We start from the raw sequence: 25,402 nt of genomic DNA, 5'->3' as shown, positions 1-25,402 counted from the left end.
TGTCTCTCTTGTCCCAACAAGTAGAGTTGCACCATGCTGAGGTAACATTGCATCATGCTACAAGTTCATCACATTACACATACAATCATTCACATACAGCACATTCGTAACAATACTATATATATATATATATATATATATATATATATATATATATATATATATATATATATATATGTATATATATATATATATATATATATATAGCATGTGGTGGGTACGTAATAATTAATGTGGAGATGATCGAGTGTAGCCCTCTCGGCAGCCACTCACAACAACATCTAATATCTAACATAATATAACCGGACTTGACCAAACCTAGCTATACCTAATCTGACCCAACCTGACCTAGCTGACACCTCACACACACCCAACCCCGCTGCCAAAATATGAAACACGAGTGAGAGAAGTGAAGACATAGAAGAAGGGAAGAAAAACAAATCAAAGGAAGGAAGGAAAAATTAGAGAATGGTGACAATTAATATTACCAAGAATAATCAGAAAATCCTTATGTTTCTATGGATTGGGAAGAAATGGAGGGCTGCGAATGGGAGAGAAATTAAGAAAATAGAAGAGAATAGATCGAATAGAACGGAAGAGATGAGAAGGGAAGAGAAGAGAAGAGAAGGGAAGGGAAGTGAAGAAAAGAGAAGAGAAGGGAAGATATAAGACAAGATAGGGATAGGGAAGGCAAAGGAATGGGAGGGAATGGAAGGGAAGGAGAGAAGTTGAAGGGAAGGGAAGGAAACAGTCCCGCATCCGAGACCGGCCATTGGAAGTAAACAACGCACGTGGAGGAGTCGAGCCATGGTGCGGAGGTGTCCTTTTCTCCTGTTTTGCGGGCGTGGGGGTGTGAGGGCAGGCGTAAGGGTGTAAGGGCGGGCGCGGGGGCGTGCCTGGCACGGGCGGGGCCAGGCTGGTGCCCCCCACACGGTATTGGTGAAGGACAAGGGAGGACAGCACTGTGTCGCACCTGTGTCTCCAGGGTCGGTGTTACCTGTGGACGGGACCTGGGCCGATGTCACCGTCACTTCCTATTGTCCTGGTCGTCACCAGTGAGTGGCGATCGCCGTCACCAGCAAGAAATCCGATTTCACAGTCGTTTTTCGCCGCGCTGTTTGTCTCAGTCAGTACCAGAGATTGGAGCCTCTGGGAACGCAGCTCTGCTAGGCGCGGGGGCTCCCCGTGGAGCTTACCAGCCATTTACTAGCAAATAACACAAATTCTTGCTCTCACGTGGTTATATTATTGCTTTAAATAAACATACAAATTATTAAACAATACAGCAACATGTTGCACGGGTTCAGTGGTAATATGGGAAAAAAATAGAAGAATTTAAAGGCCATGAACTCACTTCACGTGCTGACTAATGGATGGGGACACGCCCCATCCATAAACTGTGCGATGTCTCCAACCAAAACTGCAGCTGATGGTTTTCATGAAGATGGTCAGATGGTTGGCTAATATGATATCACAAGATGACATGGACAACTACTAATTTCCAATACCCAGTCAATAACAACAATCCAAATAAAACACCCAAAGAACAACCAAACCACATGGCAAATTAATCAAACTTGTATAAGATCTGCCCAAGATGCTTGCCCAACTGGTGCTTGAAGGAATTCACCGAGATGACAGAAACAACAGAATCCGGCAAGCTGTTCCAAATGTTAATCACTCTCATTGAGAAGAAGTGGACTCTCATGGCAGTGTTACAAAGGGGGACATAAAGCTTATAGGAGTGACCTCTAGTGTCCCTATTGCGATTTCTCATCAGCATATGTTCAAGATTGGGACAAAGACCTTTTAAAATTTTAAACACCATAATAAGATCAGCTCTGATCAGTCTGCCTTTGATCGAGTAGAGACTCAGTTGCACGAGATGATCCCTATAAGGTACGTCACAGAACCCAATGATTTTCCTGGTTCACCTTCTCTGAACAGCTTCTAGTAGTCTTACATCACCCAAATATCCAGTAAACCACACCACAGAACTGTAGTCAAGGATTGGCCTAATGTGTGAAATAAAAACTTCTCTCATAAAATCTGGAGTTCTACAAATAGTTCCCTTAAAAATACTATAGCTTATGCCACTAGCTTTGCCTGCAATCTCTCACATGAAGATGGAACTTGAGAGAAGAATCAGTCCTGACCCCAAGATATTTGTGGTTGTCAATATCTAAAATGGGTTGCTCACCAATAAAGTTGATTGATGGTTTATTGTTGCAAGAGTACTCAATAAAGGAGAAGGGAGGACTTACTTAGTACTTAGGGCCGGGTCACACGAGCAGTATTTTCAGCAATACGCGTCCAGCAATAATCCACCCAGGTCGATTTGTTGCCACTTTGTGGTCACATGGAGCCACACAGAATCTGGAAAGCTGATCGAGAAACTTCTGCCCCACCCTTCTCTTTTGAAGCCTAGCGGGGCTGGCACACCTCCTGCTTTCATGCTCTACCGCCTATGAATATTATTGATAGCACTGGGAAAATCCATTAAAATTTTTTTTCCTCCATTCAGGTTGGCCAGTTCAAGGTATTCCGCCCGAAGTTCTGCTGTTGCCGCCTCTTGGTTTTGTGGTACAGAGAATCTCTGTGGTCCCACAAAAAATGTCTGCCGCCTCACTAACTCCAGCAAAGTAGCCTCAGAAGCCCGACATAATGATATCTTGCTGGCCATCCTCCTAGTAAGGGTGCTGCTGGTATACTGGAGGGCGGATTGAGGCAGCGCAGCTGCTGGGAGTGCTGGTGTTTTACTCGTTTTCATGAAGTACATGAGAGTAAACTACCTGTACAGTCTTTGAATCATTTCTTGCCACTATTTAATATTGTATCTAAGCATTTTATCTTAAAACTAGGCTCATGTTAACCATGAACGATGAAAAATATGCATTTGGTGGATGTTTCGCGCTTGGGTGAAGCCAAAAAACTGGCAATACAACTCGCGCAGGACCGTCCACACGAAAATGTGGCAATGTTGCCCATTCGCGGCGTTGGCTTCATTGCTGGTCCATATATTGCCCAAAATACTGCCCGTTTGACCGCATCTTTAGTTTACTTAGTTGAGTCTAGAGGTCTTGTGCCTCACAGTCGTGGTGGTCCACCGCTGTTTTGGAGGTTGCTGGCATCCTGTCTCTTCAGCCACAGTTGGTCCGGTACGGAATTTGAGGCTGCTCTGCAGACTGCTGTGTGCCTGGCACTGGTGGTTTATCAGGCACTGCCCTAAGGAACCTGTCCAGTGCAGCTTTGAACCTTTAACTGAGCAGCCCGTAATTTCCCGCACCTCTTTTGGTAGTGTGTTGAAGACTCTTGGGCCGTCGTGGGCTAGGCTGGCTGCCAGCTGTATTCTAATATTCCACAGCGCTCTTATCGGCAGGGAGTATCTTGAACACATGCATCCAGTTCTTCCAGAGATGTGGGCTGTCAGCATTCCTGGTGTGGGGTCAGGGACAGTACCCTCCAGGATTTTCCATATGTAAATGGCCCGGTATCTGTCCCTCCTCCTTTGCTGGGAGAGGAAGCCTAGCTTGTGAAGCTGGTGCCAGTAGTTCAGCTCCTTCATGCCACTAATCTGCCTGGTGTATGATCTCTATACTGCTTCCATTAGCTGGATGTCTCCTTTCTTGTGAGGAGACCACAGCTGGCTGCATTAGTCCAGTAGGGGCTGCACCAGGGACTTCCAGTGTGAGCATGACTAGCAGTTCTCAGGAGCTGAATGTTCTGAGTACCCAGCCTGCCATGCTTCACCGTGGTTGTGATGTGATGGGTGAAGGTGGTGTCACTGCTGAGATGCACTCCAAGGCATTTGACGTGTGACTGTGGGACAATTTCGTGTCCTCCCTCTGTGTACAACTTGGTTGCATCTTTGATATTCTTGTTCTTGTCAACATTATTCACCTGTTATGCCTTCTTGGTCAAACTCATATTTTTCTACCGGTAGATAGCCTATGTATGCATAGGGTATACATACTGTGAAATCAACCTTATTATGTGAAGTCTGCTAAATAAGTGTGAAGAATTAATGAGAAAAATAAATGTAATGAATAAAGTTGAAAAGTCTGTCTTGCTGACATCTGCTAAATGATAGAATTTCAATACTTGTCACCATTATTTCACCTGTTATGACTAGGAAATATTAGGCTATTAGCAGATTTGAGCAGTGTATTCCAACAAGACAATCCACATTTTTTCATTATATTTATTCTTTACATTTATTTTTCATGTTTACTTTTTGTACGTTTGTTTCTTCACATTTATCCTACACAATCCTCCGCTCAGCTGATGCAATGTATACATGCCCCGCCGTACTGGCAATTCAATACTACCAAATCACATGCCTTCGTTTTTTCATGATCGTCACCAGGTTGGGGGTCGCCTATACCATGAAAACAATGACTCCTTATGACTGTGAATTTGAATCGAGGTGATGGTAATGCCTGTTACCAGGTTGGTATGGCCTTTGGTTAGGGAGGGTGCCTGATGATTTACTTACTTTACTTTACTTATTTGTCTTACTTGTCGAAAGTTTGGAATCACCGCGGCTGACATGAAAGTCCATCGCCTCCACATTTTTCTTCTGTCTTCCTATACTGTAGTTGGTCAATGATGTAGTTCGACACTGCAACCCGTGGGTGTGGGCTGTGTGGAGTAGACTTGTCCGGTCTTCAGAAGTTTGTCGGGCTTCCTTTTGAATGCATCTATAGTACATTTTGTTGTGTCTTTGTCTAGGCAAACAGTTGAAAAGCCTGATACCAAAGTTATTGAAATGTTCGGCCTCAACAGTTTCTAACCACTGTCATTGAAGTGAGAGCTTTCCTGCCAAACCTGGGGTGTGTCTGGCTTTTGATGGCTTCTTCATGTGGGGATAGAGAAGGTATCGTACCATTCCTTCTGAATAAGCAGAAGAATGGATATGAAGTGATACAGGTCAAAAGAAGAAACCATGGATCAATGGAGTAACTAATACCTTCTAGCACATCATATTTGGGCAGCTAAGGGGGAGGAGGGTCAGGTCTGGTTAGGTTAGGTTAGATATAGTAAGGCTAGGTTATATTATTAGGTTGAATTTAGTTTTGTTAGATTTGTTAAGTTTAATTGTTTATGATAAAGACGTGTGATGTGCTGCATTGTTGTTGACCTTGGTGGCGTAGAAGGGTACGTTCATCTCCACATTCCCCGCCACATGATTACTGGCATCATGTGACTGTCTCGTCTCTCAAGAGTGTTCGCTAGGGCAGCACAAACCTCCTGAACCTCCTTGCACTCCTGTTCATTTGGGATTGTTTAAGCACACCTCAGTAGTCTGTTTCAGAGACACTATTCATTTTGGTATTATTCCAGAACTACACCCGTCTCACTGTGAAAGACACCTTGGTGCTTTACAAAATACGTTCATATGTAACACTCTGCTTTATTGCTCTGGACTCACTCTTTGGCGAGATATTAATTACTGAAAATATGGCATGTTGGAGATATCTCATGTGATTTATTTCTGTTTTTTGCATTTTGGCAGCAGGGCATAGGTCCGGTCAGGCTGGGTTATATTTATTTAGGTTAGTTCAGATCAAGTTAGGTTAAACTTAGTTTGGTTGGAGCCTGTTGCTGCTAAATCAGCAGCCGAAATCTCATAATAGGTGATTCAAAATGGAAAGAAAAATAAGTAGCATGACAAGGTCTCAGAAGAAATTGTCAAACACCCATAGTGCAGCAGGTCCTTTGATATATTAATACTCATGTCTTTCTTCAACAGGCAAGAATCAGTTATACCTAATCAGTGTTACACCTCTACCTCCACAGGGGAAGAAGGGCAAGAGGTTCCTGGACAAGCGTCGCGATGTGCTCCACACCTTCAAGGTTGTGTCGCGCAGCCAACGTGACCCCCTGGTGGCCGACCCCTCCGCCCCCCAGGCTGTGCTGCAACCCACAGAGGGTGATGTAAGGGCCCAACACATCCTAGCCATTACAAGAGAGATGCCTGATTTTTCAAACATATTAGTCTTCATCAACAAGATTATGATTGATTTGTCTTTTTTACCTGCTGTTTAAGGTGTGGCCAGTTTTTTTCTTTTTTTTATATAATTTTTTTTTTTTATGACTGAGTTTGTAATATTTCAACACTGAAAATCTAGCACTTCTAACAAACTCCGTCCCAAAAATGTAAGTAAGAGACCAAACTAGCCACGTAACTTTATAAATACTAATACAACGTTTAAAAAATCTGCCGCAAGTTTCTATCATTTTATCTATCTACCTCCTTTCCCCTACAGGCCTCCGAAAAATCAGAGCAGGAGAAATACGGCATCTTCTTCGACGATGACTACAACTACCTCCAGCACCTGAGGGGGGTGAGGGAGGCTGTCAACTGGGACGACGAAGACCTGGAAGTGTACACCATCCGCTGCGAAGACCCCCAGGTGACCACTTGTAGCCTTGTATCCCAGGGTGACCACTTGTAGCCTTGTATCCCTGGGTGTCCACTTGTAGCCTTGTATCCCAGGGTGACCACTTGTAGCCTTGTATCCCTGGGTGTCCACTTGTAGCCTTGTATCCCTGGGTGACCACTTGTAGCCTTGTATCCCTGGGTGACCACTTGTAGCCTTGTATCCCTGGGTGTCCACTTGTAGCCTTGTATCCCTGGGTGTCCACTTGTAGTCTTGTATCCCTGGGTGACCACTTGTAGTCTTGTATCCCTGGGTGACCACTTGTAGCCTTGTATCCCTGGGTGTCCACTTGTAGCCTTGTATCCCAGGGTGACCACTTGTAGTCTTGTTGCCTTGTATCCCAGGGTGACCACTTGTAGCCTTGTATCCCAGGGTGACCACTTGTAGCCTTGTATCCCTGGGTGGCCACTTGTAGCCTTGTATCCCTGGGTGACCACTTGTAGCCTTGTATCCCTGGGTGACCACTTGTAGCCTTGTATCCCTGGGTGGCCACTTGTAGCCTTGTATCCCAGGGTGACCACTTGTAGCCTTGTATCCCTGGGTGACCACTTGTAGCCTTGTATCCCTGGGTGACCACTTGTAGCCTTGTATCCCTGGGTGACCACTTGTAGCCTTGTATCCCTGGGTGACCACTTGTAGCCTTGTATCCCTGGGTGGCCACTTGTAGCCTTGTATCCCTGGGTGGCCACTTGTAGCCTTGTATCCTTGGGTGGCCACTTGTTGCCTTGTATCCCTGGGTGGCCACTTGTAGCCTTGTATCCCTGGGTGGCCACTTGTAGCCTTGTATCCCAGGGTGACCACTTGTAGTCTTGTTGCCTTGTATCCCTGGGTGGCCACTTGTAGCCTTGCAGACATTGGTGGAGTTGATGCACACACAAGTACTCCTTATAATAATAGGCATAATTATGAAAGGAACAGGGAGAATATAGATCAGTACATAGGAAGGTTGGAAAGGAAGGAAAAAGGAAGGACAGACTGCAAGGAATGGACAGATTTTGTTTCCTGGTATAAAAGAAAAAGATTTATAACAAGTTCTCATAACACTAGGAATTATTATCATAGGAACAGGGAGACTATAGATTAGTACAGAGGAAGATAGGAAGGAAGGAAGGACAAACTGCAAAGAATTGACTTTTTTTTTTTTAAGGCAGACAGGAAAAAAGCTTTGTGTCAAATTTTCATAACAGGAGGAAGAATTATCAAAGGAACAGGACGAAAAAGTTAGTATGTAGGAAGACAGGAGAGAAGGATAGAATACAAAGAATCTACTATTTTTTGTTTCCAGCCAGGTAGTGAAGAGCTTTGTGGCAGTTCTCATGGCAGTAGAAAGGATTATAATTATCAGAGGAAGAGGAAGAATTTATATTAATTAGTATGTAGGGAGGAAGGAAGGACAGAACACTAAGAATGGATTGTTTTTGTTCCCAGGCGGGCAAGAAAGAGCTGCGCGGCAAGAAGCTTCTCCTCCCGTCCTCCGCCTTTGAGTCCTTCGTCGAGGAACCCATCGGACTACTGAACAAGGCCGCTCCCGTCACAGGTACACACACATATACACACACACACACATACACACACATGCACACTTAGATGGGGACATGATGAAGAAAATAATAACAACATTGATTAGACTGAGGTTAGGATTTGCAGCAGTTATCTGGTCACCACACAAGAAAAGGATATAAAGAAACTCAAAAGGATTCAGAGGATTGCAACTAATGGTACCAGAACTATCAGGTCTGCCATACGAGACTAGATAGGAGGAACTGGCTTACCAACACTGTAAGGAAGAAGAGAAAGAGGAGATCTGATAGCGATGTACAGGAATGCATGTGGAATGGACGTGTTGGATAGAAATTATTTAATTGAGATGGAAGGGAGGAGGCAACTAAGAGGACACAGCAAGAAATTGAGAAAGGCGACTTGTTTGAAAGACACAAGTACAGTTTTCCATACAGGAGTGTGGATACATGGAATGGACTAAACAGAGACACTGTTGAAGTGGGCAGTGTCCATAAAATGAAGGAAAAGTTAGACAAATATTGATAGGCAGACAGGACTGGCCGAGCCTGAGCTCGGGCCCTGTATACTACGAATAGGTAAATAAAGATAGGTAAATACACACTCACACACCTAACCTCACCCAACACAGGTCCAAGGCCAGAGTTGGACCCCGACGTCGTTGCCGGACTAGATGACGATGACATTTTCAACGACAACGCCGCGCTAGGGCCGGACGATGACGATGCTCTGCCCGACAACTTTGTGATGATGCTGAACGCCAATGAACCTCCTGATGGTGATGATGGGGAGTGGGAGGACTATGAAGAGGAGGAGGAGGATGAAGAGGGGGAGGGTGAAGATGATGGGGAGATGCCAGCGCTGGAGGGGGATGAGGATGGTTTGCAGACGTCCAGGATTCATGTTTATGATCTGCCCACGTCGTCCTTGGCGAAACTCAGGTTTGCTTTTGTTGTTGTTGTTATCTGTTATTATTTTGTTAGTTTTCTGCTTTCTTATTACTCTTCTTCTTCTTCTTTTGCTATCATTATTATTCACTATTTCAATATTACTATTATTATTATTATTATTATAGTAGTGCGGCGACTATGCCTGATGAACAAGCCTCCCATAACCCACTTAGCCAGTGGGGTACCTCTTTGGCCGACTCGGTAAGGAGCGGCTCTCGTCACGCTGGTCGCGGGTTCAATCCCAGGCAGCCGGTGAATACCCTCTCCTGGTCTTGATTAATTTCTCGTGTGTTTCGATACACGCAGAGGACGTGTTGGGAAATAGAGGAAATAGAAAAATAAGTTCCCGGGGCATGACATTATTATTATTATTATTATTAATATTATTATTATTATTATTTTTATTATTATTATTTTTATTACTATTTTTGTATTTTTCTCTTGTTGCTTCTGCTTTTTCTTCTCCCTCGTCTTTTCTTTGACTTCTTCTTGTTCTTGTTCTCGCTGTTTCTCCTCTGTTTCTTCTTTTTCTTGTTCTTTTTCTTCTGCTCCTTACTTCTATTTTGTCTTTCCTCATCTTCCTCCTCTCCCTCCCCTCATCATTACCCTCACTCCCCCCCCCTCACAGTGCCTACCGGGAGAAGGCGCAGGACGAGGGGTACGACGCAGACGAGGAGGAGCGGGACTTCAGCAGCGACTTCAACGACAGCGACGACGAGGGGAGGGACGTGTTGGCCAGCCTGGGCGGCCCCTTTGACTCCTCCTTCCACCACTCTCCCTCCCGCGGGTTTGAGGAGGAGGACACCAAGTCACACTTCACCAACTACTCCCTCACCTCTTCCGTCCTGCCCAGAAAAGACCTCCTCACCACCCTCGATGATTGCTTCGAAGAAAAGGTTTGTCGGTTCTTTCCTGTAAATCTAACGCCAGAACTGAACCTTGGGATGAGATGAGGTCCTGACACATGCTAAACACACTACAGTAGACCTTTGATTTAACGCCTGACAGATACCAAAGAAATTAAAGCAAAACAGAGGTGCTATTTCTATGAGGCATCGGTTTGGGAGTGGTAGGACTTTTTCTTGTGTGTGTGTGTGTGTGTGTGTGTGTGTGGAGTCAAGACAAGGGCACATTGCAGGAGGTGAAATAGGAGGAGAAGGAAGAGGAGAAGAGAGAAAAGACAGAAGGAGAGGTGAGTCTGTAAGGAGGAGGTGGTGAAATAGGAGGGAAAGGAAGAGGAGAAGATAGAAAAAGACAGGAGAGGTGAGTGTGTAAGGAGGAGGAGGAGGTGAAACAGGAAAAAAAGGAAGAGAAGAGAGAAAAGACAGAAGGAGAGGTGAGTGTGTAAGGAGGAGGAGGAGGTGAAATAGGAGGAAAAGGAAGATAGAAAAGACAGAAAGGGAGGAGAAGGAAATAGAAGGAGGTAAAAGTGGAGAAGGAGGAGGAAGAGGTGGAAAGTGTGTGGAAGGAAAAAGGAGGAAAAAAAGAAATGAAGGATAGTGTTGGAAAGGAAAAAAGAGGGAGAGGGTGATGAAAGAGGATAGTGTAGGTCTTCCGTAACCCAAAGGTCCATATTTTAACAGCATCGGGCTCCCATTACGGCTATTTTCCAAGGCCACAGGGAAGATTAACCGGGCTTTCATGGGTGTTTTTCTCCATTCAAGATGCAGAGAGTGTGTAAATCTATCAACAGGATCACGAAACAGTCCATGAATATCCCGGCAACTTCAACGAGAGGGTTTTGAAACAAGGGAACTGAAGCGGCAATATGATGAACCCAGTAGCAGCGGGGATCATGTTTCTTAACCCTTTCATTGGTAAACGCTCACAGCGAGCGTTAGGCGTATTTGCAGATGGTGCTAAACGCTCGCTGTGAGCTCCACCCACACTCAAATCTCCTGCGTATGAGAGTGTTCCAGCACTAATTCTCACAACACAGGATTGCCAGTTGAGTGGATTCTTCACTAAATTTGGTGGAAAATCATATCAGCCTAGCACAGCAAATCTACGGACGAGTAACTGGTGGATGTTCTTGCCCAATATAGCGGCATTTTTGCATAGCTTCACCTATCACCTGACTGATTCTTTGACCAAATAGTTGTAAATATTACAGTTGGCAATACTCCCTTGCCAGAATCTGAAAGAGAGATGTCCGCAGTTCCCTCAATATGGCTGATCATCCCGCACGCACCGACATAAGTGTTAACATTCAATACTCCCTGAACGTGCATGTACGTTCGCAAGAGAGGCATACATAACCGACTCCTATAGACTTGGACCTCCTCTTTCCAATGGAGGTTTTGGTTTTCAGCTGTGATGAATAGTTTTTGAGTTACGGAGGTTAAAAGAGACCCCCCCATTGGGCTGCCTGACTGCGCCTGAGGGGATAGTCGCGTCCGCACCGCGCGCAAGGAAAGGGTTAAAGGTCCCTTTAAGCGAGAAAAATGAGAAAAAATCATCACTCACGCAAACCATTTCATTATATTTATCAACGTATTTGTGATCTGTTTATGCATCATCTATTTTGGGGGGGTTTATATCATGGCACAAATTTGGCCCGTTGCTGCTACACGATAAAGCCACAAATTTGGCCCGTCGCTGCTACCGGGTTAATACTACAATTTAACACCCGCCCTGCGTATAACTCTCCCTCCACTCCTCTCTCCTGCCCACAGTTTGTCCGGGAGTACGGGGAGGAGCAGGTCGGGGCGCTGGACGGCGAGGACATCGAGGGGTTCGTGGGCGAGGAGTCTCCACTGTTCCGCCAGGCCTTGCTGCACTCCAAGAAGAAGCTGCAGGACGATACGCTTGAAGACCAGGACCGCATCATCAAGTGGATCAAAGACATGCAGGACCGACGAGGCAGCCAGGAGGACGAGGAGAAGGAGGAGGTGAGTGTGTGAAGAGGAGGAGTAGGAAGAGTAAAGGTGGAAAAGAAGGAGTGTGGGGAAGGAATTAGGAGGGGGAGGAAAAGGAAGAAAAAAAAGGAAAAGGAGCAGGAGAAGGTGGAGATGGAGGAGGAGGGAAAGGAGACTAGGGAAAGTAAAAGGAGCAGGAGAAGGTGGAGATGGAGGAGGAGGGAAAGTAAAAGGAGCAGGAGAAGGTGGAGATGGAGGAGGAGGGAAAGTAAAAGGAGCAGGAGAAGGTGGAGATGGAGGAGGAGGGAAAGGAGACTAGGGAAAGTAAAAGGAGCAGGAGAAGGTGGAGATGGAGGAGGAGGAAAGGAAGGAAAGTGTGGGGAAGGAAAAGGAAGAAGGGGATGTGAAGGTCAAAGAAAGAGGAGAGTGTGGGGAAGGAAAAAGGAGGAGAGAGTTGGGAAGGTTAAAGGAGCAGAATTTGGAGATGAAGAAGATGGAGAGCGGAAGGATAGTGTAGGAAAGGAAAAAGGAGGAGGAAAATGAGGTGTGGAGGGAAAGAAAAAAGAAAAAGAGGAGCGTGCCCACACTTCCTCCTCAGTTACCTGTGGAGCTCAAGCTGTAAGTGTTCTCAGGCTGCATTACCTAGTTGCTACTTTACCAGTTTATGGGCCTACTTGTGACCAGGCCAATGATATTATTAATACTTAGTTAAGTAATGAGTTGACATTGTAAATATCCAACTGTGGGTAGAGCAACAATTTGTTTACAAGTTCACGTGCTTCCTACCAAACTTACCGCTGGATCTAACAGATGCCAGTTGGCTATCAAAATGATGTCCCCCAAAACAGCCCCCTCACCATATTCCTGCAGCAGCTCCCATAGGCGACCGTTTACTGGAGACAGCAATCATAGTTGAACGAAACATTCACAGAAGGTTAGAATATGCAGCAGAGGTGACACTGGCCACTCATATTTTGTTTACATTGTCCTCTGCCAACTCAACTCCTGGTTCAAAGACTTGGTGGGGTGTTTGGCTAACGCGGCATCTTGGCAAAACTTGGTTGCTCCAGTTTGTGTAACGTTGCACAATGTAGTGTGACTAAATGGTCAACCAAACGCAGGGCTGGGGCAGGCGAGCTGATGAGGACAGAGCCGGATTTTATCGAGAGAGGGGAAGAGGCATGGGAACGAGTCTCTATCCTCCGTGGGACATCTGAATAATATTTTAATTATTAACCTGTCCGTTGCGATTGGCACGGATTTCGCCTTCGCTGGTAGCCTGGTAACATACATTCCCAGGTCGTTCTCTGCCTCTGTGGTGGATAGTGGAGTGTTTCCCATGTGGTATTGGTATGCTGGATAATCCCTCCCAAGGTGCATGACTACATTTTTCTTCACTGAATTGTAGCAGCCACTTTTTGCTCCACTCCTGTTGCTTGGTGATGTCTTCTTCTAAGAAGTCCGTATCCAAGGGGTTTAATGTAAATTTCGACTTGCAACCAATTCTACTTACGACCGGCCAGTTGGTCCTGAATCCCATCATAACTTGAGGACTATACCTGTCTAACCTCACACTAACCTAACCTAACCTAACTCCACTATACAGGTTGAGCTGTGGGACGGTGCAGACCATCCTAAAGAACGATGGGACTGTGAGAGCATCTTGACCCTCAACTCCACGCTCTACAACCACCCGCGCACCATCACCGATCCGCCCAGGCGCAAGAAAATAGCTGTCGACCCACGCACCGGTGTACCCCTAAACAACCCTGAGGAGTATGGGCTCAGCGGATTGACACGGAGGAATTTAGCGCATCACGATAAAGCGAATGATGGCAGTGGTGAGGGTGAGTGGTGGTGGGGGTGATTGGTAGTGTGTGTGTGTGTGTATTTACCTACCTAGTTGAAATTTTACAGGGCCTGGGCTTACGCTCGTGTGGTCCCGTCTCCGTATCTATAATTATCCAACTTTTCCTTGAAGCTCTCCACACTCTTCGCCGATACTATTTCTTCACTTAGTCTGTTCCAAACCTTTATATTTCTTTGTGGGAAGCTATATTTCTTTATGTCTCTTGAGCATCTTCCCTTCCTCAACTTTTTACTATGTCCTCTAGTATTCCTGCTGGAAGGTTCTTCTCTTAGTAGCAATTTCTCGTTATCTACTTCCATTTTACTCAATAGCCTATATATTTGTATTAGGTCTCCTCTTTCTCTTCTTTTTTCCAGTGTTGGCAAGTCCATTTCCTTTAGTCTCTCTTCATATGTCAGTCCCTCCAGTTCTGGAACCATTTTTGTTGCCATCCTCTGTATTCTTTCTAGTTTTTTTGTGTTTCTTCATATGTGGAGACCACACTGTTTCTGCGTATTCTAGTTTAGGTCTGATCATAGTAGTAATTAATTTTTTCATCATTTCTTTGTCCATGTAGTGGAATGCTATACCTATATTTCTCACCATGTTATATGTATCACCGAAAATCCAATTTATGTGACTTTCTGGTTGCATATAATCTTGCATTATTACTCCCAGGTCTCTCTCTTCCTTTATTTTCTTTAATATTTCACCATCTCCCATTTTATATGTTCATTTTGGTCTTTCTACACTTTTTCCCATTTCCATAACATGGCATTTTTTCACGTTGAGTTTCATCTCCCATTTCTGACTCCATTTCCAAATCTTGTCTAGGTCTTCTTGCAGCTCCTTGCAGTCTTCACTGTTTCTTATCTGTCTTAGCAGTTTAGCATCATCTGCGAACAGGCTCATGTAGCTGTTTATTCCCTCTGGCATATCATTGATATAGACTAGGAAGAGTACTGGTGCTAAAACTGACCGCTGGGGCACTCCACTTTCCACCGTTCTCCATTCCGATCTAGTGTCCTTAACCACGGTTCTCATCTCTCTTCCTCTTAAGTAGCTTTCCATCCAGCACTTCATTTTCCCTCTCAATCCTCCTTTATTTTCTAGTTTCCACAGCAGTCTTGAATGTGGAACTTTGTCAGATGCCTTCATTAAGTCTAGGCAAATGCAATCCACCCATCCGTCTCTTTCCTGTAATTTGTCCGTCACTCTTGAGTAAAAGCTCAGCAAGTTTGTCACACATGAGTGGCCTTTCCTAAACCCATATTGATTGTTTGTGATTAGAGTATGTTCCTCTAGAAATCTCATCCATTGTTCTTTTATTAATTTCTCACATATTTTACATACTATGCTGGTCAGAGACACCGGTCTGTAATTTAGGGGTTCTTCCTTTTTTCCACTTTTGTATATAGGTACCACTTCTGCCCTCCTCCACTCCCTAGGCACTGTGCCAGTTTTTATTGAGCACCTAATGATGTCATATATCGGGCCGACTAACTCATTTCTGCACTCTTTATGTATAAAACCTGAAACTCCATCCGGTCCCACGGCCTTCCCTTCTTCCAGTTCCCCCAATAGTTTTTTTTATCTCCTCTTTATCTATTTTGACCTTTTCCATATATTCATTTAAGTTGTTTTCTTGTGGTTCATTAAATAATGATTCTTTGGTAAACACTTGCTGGAATTTTTTGTTAAATAATTCCGCCATGCCTTTGGGATCCTCGATCTCAACATTCTCTCCAGTCAGTCTTTCAATTGTCTCTCTTGATTTAATTTTTCCATTTATAAATCTATAAAATAGTTTAGGTTGTTCTTTACACTTTTCCACAATATCCTTTTCGTATCGTTTCTCTCCTTCCTTTCTCACTTTCACGTACTCATTTCTCGCTGCCTTAAAGTCTTCTTTGTTTCTTTGATTTTTGTTTCTTTTCCATCTTGACCACGCTTTGTCTTTCTTTTCTTTTGCCTTTGCACATCTTGTATTAAACCAGTCCTTTTTAGCCCTCTCCCTTGGTCTGTATTTTGGTACGAACTTCATAACACCTGTGTTGTACTCCTTCATGAAAATATCATACTTTCCTTGAACTTCGCTTGTACTCCTTAACTCTTTCCAGTCCATTTCACCAAAAAACTTCTTGAGGTTTTCCACCTCTGCTTTCCTATAGTTTAATCTATCGCTTCTATAAGTCTCGTCTTGTTCCCTTCCTCCCTCCTCCATTTTCATCTCAATGAGCATGTGATCACTTTTTCCCAGGGGGCAATCATACCTCAATTCATCCTTCACGTGAATTTCTCTTGTCAACGCCAAATCCAGTCTTGCCAGTTCGTCATCTCTTCTATATCTAGTGCTTTCCTTCACCCTTTGTGTCATCAAATTTTCCATCATTAAATTTAAGAATCTATTCCCCCATGCCACATCACTACCATTGCTCTCAAACCTCTCCCAGTCAACCTCTTTGCAATTGAAATCGCCAACTAGTATTACTCCTTTGTTTGCCTTAAGTAATCTCCTCAAACTCTGTATGGTGTCATCAATCATGTTTTCATAATCTTCTTTACTCCATGATGTAGTTTTTGGTGGTACATATGTTACTGCAATCGTCATCCTTTCTCTGTTCTTGTTTTCCAAGCTTACACTCACTATCTCTGCTTTTCCCTCTCCATATTCTATTGATTTTACTAATAACTCTTTCTTTATCATTATCACCACTCCTCCTCCGCCTTTGCCCATTCTATCCTTCCTCCACACATTGTATCTTCCATCTAACTCAATTTGGATGTTTTCTTTTAGTTTAGTTTCAATTAGGCAAACTATCATGGGATCCTCTCTTTTAGTTAATCTTGCAGTTCTAATTTACTAGAGATCAACCCATCTACATTTGTGTACATTATTCTTATTCCCCTCTCTGTATCTTTCTTACCTAGTTTTCACTCCCTTTTCTCCCTTATGAACCATTTTTTGATTTGATCCCCCGAAATTCTCCAAAAAAATGTTTCTTTTTCTTCCTCAGATCTTGCGTTATTTTTTACCTTTGTCTCTGCCAGTAATTCATTGCATTTCTTCCTTTCTTCTTCATTTCTATTTTCTTTATATATATATATCCTTACATCCTTCCATTTCTTTTAGTTTAGTTGTTCTGTATAATATGTCTTCGGTTGCCTTTTGTGATTTTAGTTTTAACTTAACTGGTCTTGTTTTCCCTTCAATAAATGGACCCATTCTATAAATCTCGTCTACTTCCTCCTCGATACTCTGCCTTTCTGCATCATTTAGGTTCTTGAGCAGGTCTTTGACTGATTTCAGTTCCTCTTTATCCCTTTTTGGTTTATATGTTATATTCTTTTCTTTCATCCCAAAAATAACAACACTTCTTTTTTTGTCCGCTGCTTCTCTCACTAATTCTTCATTTTTCTTTAAGGCCTTGACTACCTCTGACTGTGTGTGTGTGTGTGTGTGTGTGTGTGTGTGTGTGTGTGTGTGTGTGTGTGTGTGTATGGTGATGACAGAAGTTTTTGTAATAACAGCCAAAGCAATAATAAAAACAATGACAATAATAATGATTCCCCCATCTCCTCCTCCTCCTCCTCCTCCTTCTTCCCCTCTATATTTTTCTTTTTTCCTCCTCCTCTTCTACCTCTTCATCCTTTTTATTCCTATTCTTCATTTTCTGTCTCATTCTTTCCTCCTCTTTTTACACCTCCTCCTCCTCCTCCTCCTCCTCCTCCTCCTCCTCCTCCTTCTTCCCCTTTATATTTTCCTTTTTTCCTCCTCCTCTTCTACCTCTTCATCCTTTTTATTCCTATTCTTCATTTTCTGTCTGATTCTTTCCTCCTCCTCCTCCTCCTTCTTCCTCCTCCTCCTCCTCCTTCTTCCTTTTTATATTTTTCTTTTTTCCTCCTCCTCTTCTACCTCTTCATCCTTTTTATTCCTATTCTTCATTTTCTGTCTGATTCTTTCCTCCTCCTCTTTCTACACCACCACCACCACCACCACCACCTCCTCCTCCTCATCTTCCTCTTCCTCCCCCCCCCCCCAGGAGAGGCCCAGCCCGACACCCAGACCCTCATCACCAGCATGTCCGCCATCTCCATTCGGCCGCCGGGAGAGACGAGTGCCGAGCGACGCTGCCGGAAGAAAGCTCTCAAGGAACTGCGAAGGGTGAGTGCCAGGCTGGGAGGAGGAGGAGGAAGAGTAGGAGAGGAGAGGAGGAGGAGACAAGTGAGGGGAAGGAGGAGGAGGAAGAGGAGAAGAAGGGAAGAATGAGACAGGAAAAGAAGACTACGAATGAGAAGGAGGAGGAGGAAGAGAGAGAGGAAAAAGGAGGAGGAGGAGGAGGTGTAGAAAGAGAAGAAGGAGGAAAGAATGAGACAGGAAAAGAAGACAAAGAATGAGAAGGAGGAGGAGGAAGAGAGGGAGGAAAAAGGAGGAGGAGGAAGAGAGGGAGGAAAAAGGAGGAGGAGGAGAAGGTAATGGTAGATGAGGACATGGAGAAAAATGAAAAAGAGGAAGAAGAAGGAAAATGGAGGAGAGTAAAAAGGTGGAAGAGGAGAGAGGAGGAAGGAAGAAGAAGAAGAAGAAGAAGACAAACCTACTTAATTTATTCATATATTCATTAAAACATTCATTCATACAGTCATCCTCCTCCTCCTCCTCCTATCCTTCTCTTCCTCACTCCTCCTCCTCCTTCTATTCTCCTTCTTTTATCTATCTCATTCCTCTCAGTTTCTCTCCCTCTCTTTTCTCTCCCTCATTTCTCCTCTCTTCCTTCTCCTTCTATTCTTCTCTCCTTCATTCATACAGTCATTCAGTAGTGTATTAAATCCTAAAATGAGATAAACCATGAAAGAAACAAAAGAATTTAATGCGGAATAAACAGTAGAATTAACAAGTAACAAGGAGTATAAATCATGCATTCCCTCACTCAACTTTTGGTCTACTTCAAAACCATCAAACACAACCGCCTCCTTCATCCTCCTCCTTAACCAACACAACCGTTTTTTTCGTCCTTCTGCTTAACCGACACAACCGCCTCCTTCATCCTCCTCCTTAACCAACACAACCGTTTTTTTCGTCCTTCTGCTTAACCAACACAACCGCCTCCTTCATCCTCCTCCTTAACCAACACAACCGTTTTTTTCGTCCTTCTGCTTAACCAACACAACCGCCTCCTTCATCCTCCTCCTTAACCAACACAACCGTTTTTTTTGTCCTTCTGCTTAACCAATACAACTGTCTCCTTCATTCTTCTACTTAAACACAACCATCTCTACATCCTCCTCCTTAACCAACACGTCTTTTTTATCCTTCTGCTTAACCAACACAACTGTCTCCTTCATCCTTCTCCTAAACAAACCCAACTATCTCCTTCATCTTTCTCCTTTCATCTGTTCCCTTACTAACCAAAACAACCGTCTCTAAATCCTCCTCCTTAATCATCACAACCATCTATGCATCCTTCTCCTAAGCAAACCCAACTATCTCCCTCGTTTTTCTCCCTTCATCTGTTTCCTTGCTAACCAACACTGTGCCTCCTTTGCCCCTCCCGCTGCAGGAGAGACGCATTGAGAAGAAGCTGAACCGAGCGGCATTCAAGGACGAGAAGAAGAGGCAGGAGAAGATCTTAATGAACAACAGGTACAACAACAAGATCTCCCTGGTGTGAGGCCTCGCTTGCACCTCAGAGCTGTCGACGCCACGAATGAGAGTATTAAATTAGAGTTTACTACAGACAGACATACGGTACTCCTCACTGTGTTTATTATATGCCGCACACACATAGACATACGTACACTCACACACACATACACACACGCACACATATACGCACACGGACGTCGCTATAGAAGAGTATTTATAATAACGTCTTTCTGTGATCATGTGTTACTGGAGCTAATAGAACTATACGTACATACACACATACATGGATACATACACACATACAGTTAGATAGATATAGAGCCATGCATACCTACTATACGTTGATACATACATACACATATTGATACATACATACATACACACTTAAATATTCAAAACTTTACTACTATATTGCTACATTTTCCTCTCCTTTTTCCTTCTCCACTTCCTCCTACACCTCCTTTTCTTTTCATTTTCCTCCTCCTCCTCCTCCTTGTCTTACACACACACACACACACACACACACACACATACACAAACAAACAAACAAACAAACAAACAAACAAACCGTCAATTCTACATTTATACACTTGTTGCTATAATATGTCTGGAGAGAGAGAGAGGGAGAGGGAGAGAGAGAGAGAGAGTTTTAATTTATTTCTTTTATAGTGTAATCAGTACTTTGCCATCTCTCTCTCTCTCTCACACACACACACACACACACACACACACACACACACACACAGGTAAAAATATATATCTATATTCTCCCCAAATATTTATCTGTTATATCAATGCCGAATATTAAATGCAACAAATGTGATAAGTTGTTTCAATGTTCAACTTTTTAGTCTCGTGTTTGCAGGGCAGCCCATAGTTTGCTGCACAGAATTGGCAAGTAATGAAGTGGTGTGGAAATGACTGGAGGGAATAATGTAGAACAGGAGTGCGCAGTGGCAGTATCGTAACCAATGAGGTTTAACCGAGGTGCGTTGTTGCCGATGCGTAGAGCTCCCTTGTTTTGGGGTATTGGGAAGAGAGCGATACGGCTACCCTCTGACTGGGAGGGCAGCCTACCCCATCCTCACCTTCACGTGATGCGCACCGTTAGTATACCCTGCGGGGTAGAACCAACGGGGAGGGGGCAGTGACCATCAGCTGTCTAGTTTTTAATCCTTTTAGCCCGGACAAGGAGCAAGTCTCCATAATACTACATTGGACTCTAATACTTTTATCGAGTTTTAGAGGCAGGAGCAATGGCCAGGGGGTGGCAGGAGAGTAGGGAATGCTTGAGACTGGTGTCTATAAATGTGAATGGGGTGGGTGATGAGGAAAAGAGGAGAGTGATGATTGAAAATTTTGTAAATGGTAGAGTGGATGTGTTGGGAGTGAGTGAAATACATATTCAAGGAACTGGTGTGAATGATGGTAGAGAGGGTACGTGGGAGGGTGTGCCTGGGGGGGTTGTATGGACGGGGATAGATGAGAAGTATAGAGGCAGGAGTAAGGAAGGATGTGCTATTGTGATGTCTGAAGGAGTGTGGAATGGTGTGACTGATTATGGTTGGAAGGGATCAAGAACTGTGTGGGTGAAAGGAAAAGTAGGTTTAGAAAAGTATGCATGGGTGTGTATTTATGCACCAGTAAATGTGAAAAGTAAAAAAGGACTGAGAGAAAGGGAAACTTTTGGGGAGGAAGTGAATGCATGTCTGAAGAGCTTTAAGAAAGAAACTTATTATGATGGGAGATATGAATGCTAAAGTGAGTGATGAATGTGTGATGGATGTGGTGGAAAAATGGGGAATACCTGGGAAGAATGAAAATGGAGAGTGCCTGGTGGATGTCTGTGCTGAGAGGCGGCTGTTCCTAGCAAACACCTTCTTTCAGCACAAGAATATCCTCCGATACACATGGAGGAGGGGAGAAGACTATGAGCAAACAGGATTGATTGATTATGTGGCAGTAGATGGAAGGCTTAGAAAAGATATTTGTGACGCGAAGGTAGTAAGAGGAATGTTCAATGGCTCTGACCATCTTGCAGTGCTGGCAAAATTAAAGCTGAAAGAAAAGTAGGTGTTTGAAAAGAAAGGTAAAGTAAAAAAGGAAATACTGAAGATAGAAAAGTTACAGGAAAAAAAAAAGATGAAATGGCAGAGGCCTTAAGTGAAAAATAGGAAAGTGTAAAAGATAGTACAAATATTGAAAAAGTTTTTGGAACATTTAAAGAAATAATGGTAACTACAACAGAAAAAAGTGTTAGGGATGAAAGTGGTGAGAGACGGAAAAAGAAAAGGAAATTCATGGTGGACAGAAGAGATAAGGAGGATAGTAAAATATAAAAGGGAACTTTTTCAGAAAACTCAAGAAAGATATGTGGCTGAACAAGTAAAAAAGGAAAGGAAACAGAAATAAGGAGAATGCAAAATGAAATTAAAACAAGCAATAAAAGAAAGTAAGAAGAGAGTTGATGAAGACTTTGGAAAAGACTAAGTGAACAATAAAAAGGGAACAGGAAATCATATTGGAAAGAATAAAAAACAAAACAGATGCAGAAAATATCTCCCAAAGTAAAATAAATGAGGTTATGGATGAGAATGGAAAGATTTTGAAAGACGGGGAAGCTGTGAAGGAGAGATGGAGAGAATATTTCAAAAACTTAATGAATTTTGAGGATGGACGTCCAGCAGCAGTTTTGAGTAGAGGTAGAGGAGGAGTATATGAAGAAAGAAGTATAACATATGAAGAAGTAAATCAAGCAGTAAAAAGATTAAAAAATGGAAAGGCAGCGGGGATTGATGGAATCACAGCGTAAATGTTGAAGTGTGGAGGAGATGTAGTTGTTAAATGGATGGTCAAGATGTGTGAAGCAGCATGTGAGGGGGGGGGGGGGTGCCAGCAGACTGGACGAAAGCCATCATTGTCCCAGTTTACAAGGGGAAGGGCAGGAGAGGGGAATGTGGGAGCTATTGAGGTATAAGTCTCCTGAGTATACCCGGAAAGGTATATGGAAAAGTCATAATAGAGAGGGTGCAAAGACTTACAGAAGAGAAAATCAGTGAAGAGCAAGGAGGCTTCAGGAAGGGAAGGGGATGTGTGGATCAGATTTTTTCCTTCAGGATGGTAGTAGAAAAATAATAGTAAAAGGAAAGAAACTATACGCTGCCTTCATGGATTTGGAAAAAGCTTATGACAGAGTCGATTGGATTGCATTGTGGGATGTTTTAAAGATTTATGGTGTGGGAGGAAAACTGCTTAGTGCAATAAAGTCTTTCTATGAGGATGCATCTGCATGTGTCAAAATTACTGGAGAAACAAGTGAACATTTTGAGATAAAAGTGGGCTTAAGACAAGGGTGTGTCATGTCACCATGGTTATTCAATATTTATATGGATGGTGTTATTAGAGAAATGAAGGGCAAAGTTGGGGAAGTTGGAGTAAGAATGTTCGCTGAGGGAAGGGAGTGGGTGCTGAATTCGATACTGTTTGCTGATGACACAGTGCTCATTGCAGAAAATGAAAGTGACTAACAAAATTTGGTCAGTGTTTTTGATAGTGTCTGTAATAGGAGAAAGCTGAAAGTAAATGTCAACAAAAGTAAAGTGATGGTTTGTGAGCGAAGTAAAGTGAGGTTGTAGATTTTGTATGCCCATATAGAGTGGGAATTGAATGTGAAAAAGAATGCAAAATAATTTTGAATGGTGAAGAAATGGAGGAGGCCAATGAGTTTAAGTACCTTGGATCAGTTATGTGTAAGCATGGTGGTATGGAGGGAGAGATAAGAGAAGGGGCATTGCAAGGAAGAAGGGTGGTAGGGTCTTTGGGACGAATCATGAATGGCAGAAGTATGAGCATGGAGGTAAAGAGGGATTTGAGAAATACAATAATAGTACCAACCCTCACATATACAAGTGAAACGTGGGCCTGGAATGAAAGTCGGAGGTCTAGAGTGCTTTTGGTGTGAGTAGAATGGATGGAATGAGTAATGAAAGTGTGTACAAGCGTTTTGGAATGTGTCACAGGGGTGAAGGGAAGAGGTGTGGAGTGGTGGAAGAAGTGAAGCGACAGACTTTAAAGTGGTTTGGCCACATGGAGTGAATGGAGGAGAGTAAGATGACCAGAAGGGTGTATGTGAGGGAGATAGAGGGAGGGAATGTTAGAGGACGACCTCCAGTGAAATGGAGAGATTGTTAGGAATTAGGTGAAGATAGCCGAGGGATTAGGCGGATTAACTATTCCCTTACTGGCACAAGTCTCGGGCCGGAGCTCGAGTCGATCGTCTGAGCTAAAATACGCCTTGGATGGTAGTTACCTATCTCTTACTCCCGCTCCCATATCGAGACAAATCAGATTAATGACTGCCTAAATAACTAACTACATTAACTATGAAAGGAACAACAATATTGAAGTACTTCCTTGATAAAATAATAAGTAACTGACTTGCTGAAATAAAATAAATATGCAAGGAGACTCTAATTGGCTGTAACTGATGCGAACGCCGCGGCCATTTTGCGGAGGAAAGTATAAACTTCCTGACGCGCGCCGTGGCGCCCGCCGGTGTTGTGCGAAATAACTTACTTATAAAATACTTACCTTCTGGTTTCGACTTATTTCGCAGCTCTGTTGTTGTCAGGCCGCGCATGCGCAGATACCGATGTTACTAATAATTTGTCGGTCAACTTATTTCGCACGTAAAACACCGCCTTAACCCTTGCTTTATTTACCCTGCAGCTGCTATTATTATTACTACATTTGATGTTCCCACTAGGTATTGCCATCTTAGGCCCCTTCTTACTCTTATATATATAGTCACCCGTGAACTGGCTTCAATTAAGTGACGTCATCCCACTGCTCCGCCCCAAACCGCCGCGCGTGCTGGTCGCACTTTTGAAGGCAGAGTGACTTGACTTGGTATATATATATTTTGGTGCGTGATTCCAAATGGCACAGGTCGACTGATCTAGGGTTAATGATGTATATATATAAGGCCTATAAATTCTTTTGATCCATATACAATAGTGTTGTGCTGGAAGCTTCCCCCGGCGACCATAGGCCTCTAGAAGGCTCCCGGAGAAACGAGCAAGGGGGCGGGGAGCAAGGCGAGCCGTCCGCGGCCAGGCGTCAGGCGGGAAGTGTTGCCAACTCGCATATATTTTTGCTACATGTTCTTGTATGATCTGAAGTATACTGTAACATTCTAGACTGTACTGTTCTGGATATATATAGGAGAAGAGGGCGAGAGAGGGCCAGTCCCAGTCATAGTAAGCTAGTGGTAAGTGAAGAGTCCGAGTGAAGTGTACTACTGAGGAAGAATATTAAACTACAGAAACTGTGCGAAGTGTTTACATATCTCCCTCCCACGGAGTCTCCTGACGGCGACACGGAACCCAAGTAACACGTCCGGCAAAACATTGGCGTCAAGAGTGTAGCCATTTGTTTTTTCGCCATGGAGACTCGTTCCCAAGCTGCCCAGAGGGACGACATGTTGACTGAACTTTTGGAAGCCGGGAGAAACAAGAAAGAGCACAGCAACAACAAGAAGGAACGGGTCTTTTCCGTTTGGCGTACAGCGCTAAAAGTAATTTTAATATAGATTTTTCTATGTATTTTTGTCCGTAGAATCAGAATATCACATTATTTTTTTGGAGAAATTAACAGTTTTTGAGTTATTTGCCTTTAAAGTTATTTTCTTCCTATCTATTACTGAAGGAATTCAAACTTTAAAAAGTCGTAATATTCAGTATTATATACAATTTATGGATCTTTTCCGTTTGCAAACCTTCAGCAGTCATGGAAACGCTTTGAAAATCCAATTCAAGGACTTTTTTTTACTCTTGAAAATATGGGATAATGTTTACGAAAGCGCGTCGCCTCTGGTGCTGGCCGCGGCGAGGCTGCAGCGGGTGTTGCGAGAAATACCTCCTCGCTGAAATAAGTCACATATACATGAGGGGGGGGTCCAGGGAGGGGCGTAGCCCCCCCTGGTTATTAGGGGGGGTCGAGGGGGGCGCAGCCCCCCCGTTAGTAGGTCGTAAAGTTCGGTTGGAGTAGTTTAAATATGCTCCCCGACCCTAAGCCCTCTGCGAGCTATTTTGAGGCTGCGGCGGCTGCAGCGTAAAGGAAAATAACTTAAAAACTGTTCG

General features: G+C 43.6%; 1 protein-coding gene across 1 annotated transcript; it reads left to right on the top strand.

Moving 5' to 3' along the window:
• The first annotated feature begins 731 nt into the window (after nt 1–731).
• On the top strand, nt 732–19,797 carry LOC126999246 (protein LTV1 homolog). Its single transcript, XM_050861635.1, has 10 exons — nt 732–810; nt 5,800–5,937; nt 6,270–6,416; nt 7,872–7,980; nt 8,593–8,902; nt 9,540–9,807; nt 11,587–11,802; nt 13,376–13,616; nt 17,662–17,783; nt 19,177–19,797. The coding sequence occupies exons 1-10, from the start codon at nt 808–810 to the stop codon at nt 19,285–19,287; spliced, it is 1,665 nt and encodes a 554-aa protein (XP_050717592.1). The 5' UTR covers nt 732–807; the 3' UTR covers nt 19,288–19,797.
• The last annotated feature ends 5,605 nt before the right edge of the window (nt 19,798–25,402 follow it).

This window comes from Eriocheir sinensis, chromosome 16 (genome assembly GCF_024679095.1).
Source record: "Eriocheir sinensis breed Jianghai 21 chromosome 16, ASM2467909v1, whole genome shotgun sequence".
Taxonomy (NCBI): Eukaryota; Metazoa; Arthropoda; class Malacostraca; order Decapoda; family Varunidae; genus Eriocheir; species Eriocheir sinensis.
The sequence above is the reverse complement of the archived record's forward strand: the minus strand, read 5'-3'. Positions and strand labels throughout refer to the sequence as shown.

Coding starts and splice junctions, on each gene's coding strand:
- LOC126999246 (XM_050861635.1), top strand. Junction 6,417..7,871: donor TCCGCTGCGAAGACCCCCAG/GTGACCACTTGT, acceptor TTTTGTTCCCAG/GCGGGCAAGAAAGAGCTGCG. Junction 17,784..19,176: donor CTCTCAAGGAACTGCGAAGG/GTGAGTGCCAGG, acceptor CTCCCGCTGCAG/GAGAGACGCATTGAGAAGAA.